General features: G+C 41.0%; 1 protein-coding gene across 2 annotated transcripts in view; it reads right to left on the bottom strand.

The window, feature by feature from the left end:
• The window catches only part of LOC121884996 (globoside alpha-1,3-N-acetylgalactosaminyltransferase 1-like), a 19602-nt gene extending 13876 nt beyond the window's left edge, over positions 1-5726 (bottom strand). Inside the window, exons 1-2 of one of the 2 annotated variants that reach the window (XM_042394151.1) lie at positions 5619-5726; positions 3805-4093 (exon numbers count right to left, since the gene is read on the bottom strand). In XM_042394151.1, coding sequence (XP_042250085.1) covers positions 3805-3863 — 59 coding nt within the window. In that variant the 5' untranslated portion in view covers positions 3864-4093; positions 5619-5726. The remainder of the gene's footprint in view (positions 1-3804; positions 4094-5618) is intronic. The other variant, XM_042394152.1, reaches the window with a different exon arrangement.
• Positions 5727-6009: the final 283 nt, after the last annotated feature.

Raw genomic sequence — 6009 nt, 5'->3', positions numbered from 1 at the left:
GGCGTATTGTACTGGTGTATTGTACTGGTGTATTGTACGGGCGTATTGTACGGGCGTATTGTACTGGTGTATTGTACTGGTGTATTGTACTGGTGTGTTGTACGGGCGTGTTGTACGGGTGTTTGAATAACATTTACTCAGTTTGTTCAGAAAGGAGAGGTGATGGTGTTAGTCCATGGGCCCAGGCCAGAACTAACTGGTTCCACCCAAAGGGGGAAATTCTAGTTTGGTATTTTGAAAAAGTCTTTATCTCTGGATGATATTTCAACATGATGACGCTTAGTCACAGTTATCAACCTTCAATGACACCAACCACTGATCCAAGGAATGAAAAAATCTTGTCACTTTATTTGAACGGAACATGTCATACATAGAAAAAATTAGGAATTCTACCTCTTTCATTCACTTATTTAATACATATACCAATGATCATCATCATGTTATACTAGCATGCTAATATCCATTCTTGAGTATTCATATTCAAAATTGGACCTTGCAGGACTGCTGCTATATGCTCAGTTGCGACCCCCCCCCCCCAACCATCCTCCTCACCCCCCAAAAAAAACCATGTTGCTGAAAAAAATACTCATAGGACCTGTTTCTATTGTTTGCATATGTGTTATATTCTATGCATGTGTAATTTTATGTGTGATTCAAACTTAATTATTGCATATATTTGTGCATTACATCTTACAATAGACTGCACACAAACCTACTGTTACTCCATGTGAAAATCATCTTCACTTTTTCATAAAAACATCAAACTTGGTACACTTGTACAGTTTGGGGCCCTGAACATCGCAAAGATGCCTCGTGGCAGCCATGGCGGTCATTTTACTTTCCGCCATAACCAAATTATGTATTTGGCATCATATCTCCTGAATCAAACTTGATAACACAGAAAGAGTAACGTCTACCCCTGTGATTACAATTATACCATATACAATATCATGAACTCTTCAGGTGAATAGTTAATGGTGAATTCAGTGGCGCCATGAGAAGGATTACAATGAAATCACAGAGAAATTTCAAAAATATTTCATGTAATCTTTAATTTACAATCACTCTCGGGGGCCAGAATTGTCTATTATGTTCATGTTGAGAAGGAAGAAGCATTGCCTGTCAGACCCATGATGCGAACCAAGAAAACATCCTCATCCACAAAAATCAGGCCTACCCCCCCATCACTCTCCCTTCATGGTGGACTACGCTTAAGAAAACAAGTTGCCTTGAGAACTGTATATGCAGTGCCCCAGACAATGAGATCCAAATACTAGATGGGTCAGCAGTCCTTGACATGCTGAAACCAGGTGTAGCTAAGACAGAAACAGCGACGGGACAAGAACAAGAGTGGATGGAAAAAACAAGATACCAACCAACTGGGAAAGGTTTCCTGAGAGTGGACGAAAACAAAACAGAGCTCTTTCACTTTCTGGCCAGGGACCTTGTGGAAATGTTGACTACCAAACAAGTTGTTTCACTTGCGGACCCGATGGTATATCGTCTCACCCACAAGAAACTTATCAGATTGCCTCTTTCACGCATGAAGAGGCAGATACAAGGATGCTACTCCATGCGGCAGATGCTGCAAGAAAAGGATTTAAAAAGATCACCCTGCTGTCTGCGGACACAGATGTTGTGGTCCTAGCCATTGCACATGTGTCAGAACCAGACATTGAGGAGCTGTGGGTGGCATTTGGGACTGGCAAGAACTTCAGATACATACCTACCCATGAGACTGCAAAGTCTTCGGGTCCTGACAAATCCAAGGCCCTTCCTGTGTTCCATGCCTTCACTGGCTGTGACACAGTAGCATGAGCAGACAGCATGAGATACCTGGAATGCCGATGACATAGCAACAGAGGCCTTCATGGCTTTGTCAAAGGCTCCAAAAACCATTCTAGAGGAGGTCATTTCCATTATGGAGTGCTTCACAATTCTCCTCTATGATCGCCCCAGCAGTCAACTCAACATTGATCAAGCTCATCTTGAGTTGTTCACAAAGAGGAATGGAGCAGATCCGTGCAGCCCACTGCCGCAGGGTCGAGCGGAGGTGTGTGGAGCTGTTTATTTGTGCTCTAGACGTAACCAAATTCACCATTAACTATTCACCTGAACAGTTTATGATGTTGTATATTATATCATTGTAATCCTAGACCATCAAAACATGGGGGTAGACATCATCTTTTCTGTGTTATCATGTTTACTTCAGACGCAAAATACATAATTTGGTTATGATGGAAAGTAAATTGGCCACAACAGGGATTTTGCGATGGCTCCATTTCTGAAAATGTTCAGAGCCGCAAACTGTACAAGTGTGCCAAGTTTCACGCTTTTATGAAAAAGTGAACATATCACCTCACATTTGGCACATATCACCTGGACTATGTGTAGATACTGTAAGGCAATAATGGCAAATACAATTATTGTCCCAAAAATTTAGTAAAGCTACTCATTTGAAACAGTTATCATGTTTCAAAGTACTTATATGGACCCTACAAACAAACTGGTACCAAAGAGGTTTTGCCACCTTAGGAGGTACCAAATTCTGGTCTGGCCCATGGACTATGTAACCTGCTCAGTCATTATTCTGCAGCTCTGGGAACAAACACTGTTCAGTTTGAACTGTGACTTCTTTTAACTTAAAGACTGAAATAACGATCAATCAAATCAATCAAACTGATCAATCAAAGGAAAAAACTGAAGCACCAACTGTTGATTAGCAGCTGATGGATGCATGAACAGTGTTTATTGGGAACATTCGAAAGTCAAATACATTAATTCAGACGTTGCGAATGAAGTTCCTGGATGAGTCATCATCAGTACGGATGTGAGCTCCGGTATCAGGTGTGACCAGGTATCAGGTGTGACCAGCACCTCCTGGTTCAACAAACAAAAACCTGACAGAACAGGCTGAGTAGCTGCACCAACTGGGAAGCTGCTAGAGACTCAAAGACCTCTGAACAAGAGACTCAGTCACCTGAGACGCTGCTGCTTTATCTGCTTCACAAAGCACAAACACAACCTGCCGCTCAAGAAGAAGAAGAACAACAACAACAACAAGTTTCTTCACTTCAGGAAACACAGAAATAAACTCAAGTTTCTGTAGTGACTGAACTAAAAGTGTCATTATGAGCATCAGAGAGAGAAAAACATTCACATCAACCTCGTTATTCTAACGAACAGGATGAGTGAGACAACACGTCACTATGATCACTTATTATCATTATTATCATCATTATTACTATTGTTATTGTTACTATTACTATTATTATTACTATTATCAATTTTATTGTTATTATTATTATTACAACTGTTTTACAGACAGACGTCTGTTTCATGTGATCAGCTGCAGGGCTGGCAGTAGTAACTGTGGTACTTTTTGCAGTCACTGTAGTGCTCTGTGCATTATCAGTAGTACTTTTTGAAGTATCAGTAGTTCTTTCTGCAGTAACTGTAGTGCTTTGTGCAGTATCAGTAGTACTTTTTGAAGTATCAGTAGTACTTTCTGCAGTAACTGTAGTGCTTTATGCAGTATCAGTAGTACTTTTTGAAGTATCAGTAGTACTTTCTGCAGTAACTGTAGTGCTTTGTGCAGTATCAGTAGTACTTTTTGCAGTAACTGTGGTACTTTTTGCAGTCACTGTAGTACTCTGTGCAGTAACAGTAGTACTTTTTGCAGTAATTAGTGCTCTGTGCATTATCAGTAGTACTTTTTGCAGTAACAGTAGTACTTTTTGCAGTAACTGTAGTGCTTTGTGCAGTATCAGTAGTACTTTTTGCAGTAACAGTTGTATAACTCACCCCACCAGCAGGGCCGGCAGCAGGATCAGGGTCACGGTTTTGCTGTTACATGTCAGCATCTCTCAGCCTGAGTCGGACCAGGACGGTCCTGATCCACCAGCAAGAGAATCCAGTCAGACCTCCTGAGAGCCAGCAGTCTGGTCTGGTCCTGGTCTTGTCCGGTCCAGGTCTGGTCCTGGCGTGGTCTTGGTTCAGGGGACTTTGTTGTGGATCTGCAGGTTCACAACTGGACTCACATCCTGCTGACAGCGTGGCGAGGAAACAAGAAGCAGCGGTCGAGAGAGCTGCACTGTGTGAAGAGACAGAAAAACAGGAAGTCTGTAAACGAGTCCTGCGAGGGTGAAACAGACCAACTGTTTGAGATCTGTGGGACTTTTTCTTCTTCTGGTGCTTTTGTTATTTACTTTTGTTACGGTTCTCAGTCTGTGTTCCAGTTAATATGTCACTTTATTAAGTTTTAATGTTTTCAGGAGAGAAAGTAACATGTAGATTCCAGAATGTGGCCAGTTTATCCCAGTAACGCCAGTCTGTAAACCTGCTGGGATGTGTTGGGAGATGTTTGGACCAGCCGCTCATCTCAGCTGCTAGCAGCTGAAATCTAACGACTGCAGCTGCAACATCAGTTTGTCTGAAGTTAAAGTGAAGTTTCATGTTTTTACTGGACTATTTCTACTTCTGGAGAAGCGGAGAAGGAAGATGATGCAGATTGTGACTCACTGAGGTTTCAACAGATCCTGAAACATCTGCTGAGCAGCAGCAGTTTGAACACATTCATCATGTATGAACAATGTTTGTTATTTAGTATTTAAAACTGTATTCCAGCAGCTCCAATTCAAATCAAAAAATTCAAGTCAAATAAAAAAATCTGGTTAATTGTGTTGTGTTCAGATTCCTGCTGCAAAAAAGGATTATTTTCTTTAACCTGTCGATTATTTTCTCAATTGATCGATTAGTTGTTTGGTCCATAAATTGGACTATTTTCATCAGAAAATGGTGAAAAATGTGGATCAGTGTTTCCTAAAGACGACGTCATCAAATGTCTTGTTTTGTCTACATCAAAGATGTTCAGTTTACTGTCAAAGAGACTAAAGAAACCAGAAAACATTCACATTTAACAAGCTGCAATCACAGAATTTGGACTTCTTTTCTTTAAAAAAAATGACTCAATGATTAATTGATTATCAAAATAGTTGCAGATTAATTTTATAGCTGGCAACTAATCAATTAATCATTTCAGCTTTTTACTGAAGCCACCAAACTCACACAAAACATCATCTGTGAAAGTAAATTCAGTGTCTGTTGCACTGTTTTTATATTTATAGACTTAATTTTAATAAAACAAGACATTTTATTAATCAAATGATTCATCGATAATGAAAATAATACGTTAGTTGTGATATAAACTAGAACTTTATCTTTTCATATGTAACAATAACTGGTATCAGCGTTCAGTGAGCACCAGACTCCGTAGAGAAAACACTCATTTTATCTTTAGTGCGACTTGAGTCTTTGACCACCTGACGCAGCGCAACTTATGTCTGCTGATTCACCCACACCTGCCGCACACCTCCACCTGACGTCATTGTCCGGGTTTACGACGTCACACCGCCGTACGATCATAAAATGTCAGTTTATTGATCTTATGCAAAGAGCTGAGGGTACAGAAGCTTTTATTTCCGCGTCGCTGCACGAGCCCGACCAGACCCCCGCTGTCAATCATCCACCGGAAACATGAAGAGACCGAGACATAAACCGACAGAACCGACTCGCGGACAGACAGAAGACAGATTATCAATAAAACATCAGGCACTCACCGTGTCCGCGTGCCGCTGCCTGCGCGAGTTCTCCTCTCTGAAGCAGGAAGTTAAATCCACAAACCACCACATTAACTTGTCTGTCTGCGGCTCACTTCCTGTTCCTGTCTGAGGCTCCGCCCCCTGACGCCCACCTGCTCCAGGTAACCGGAAACAGCTGCTCAGGTGACTGCAGACCTGTCAGCTGCAAATTAAAGTTTTGATCTGTTTATTGATCATTTATTATTTATTACATAAATATTTTATCATTATAAACAGCTGAGAGAGAAACTACAGGAAGCAGCAGGTTTCCTCATCTTCATCATCATCTTCATCATCATCGTCATCATCATCGTCATCATCATCGTCATCATCATCGTCATCATCATCTTCATCGTCATCATCATCATCA

This window comes from Thunnus maccoyii, chromosome 18 (assembly GCF_910596095.1).
Source record: "Thunnus maccoyii chromosome 18, fThuMac1.1, whole genome shotgun sequence".
Classification (NCBI taxonomy): Eukaryota; Metazoa; Chordata; class Actinopteri; order Scombriformes; family Scombridae; genus Thunnus; species Thunnus maccoyii.
Note: the sequence above shows the minus strand (reverse complement) of the source record. Positions and strands in the feature narration are given on the sequence as shown.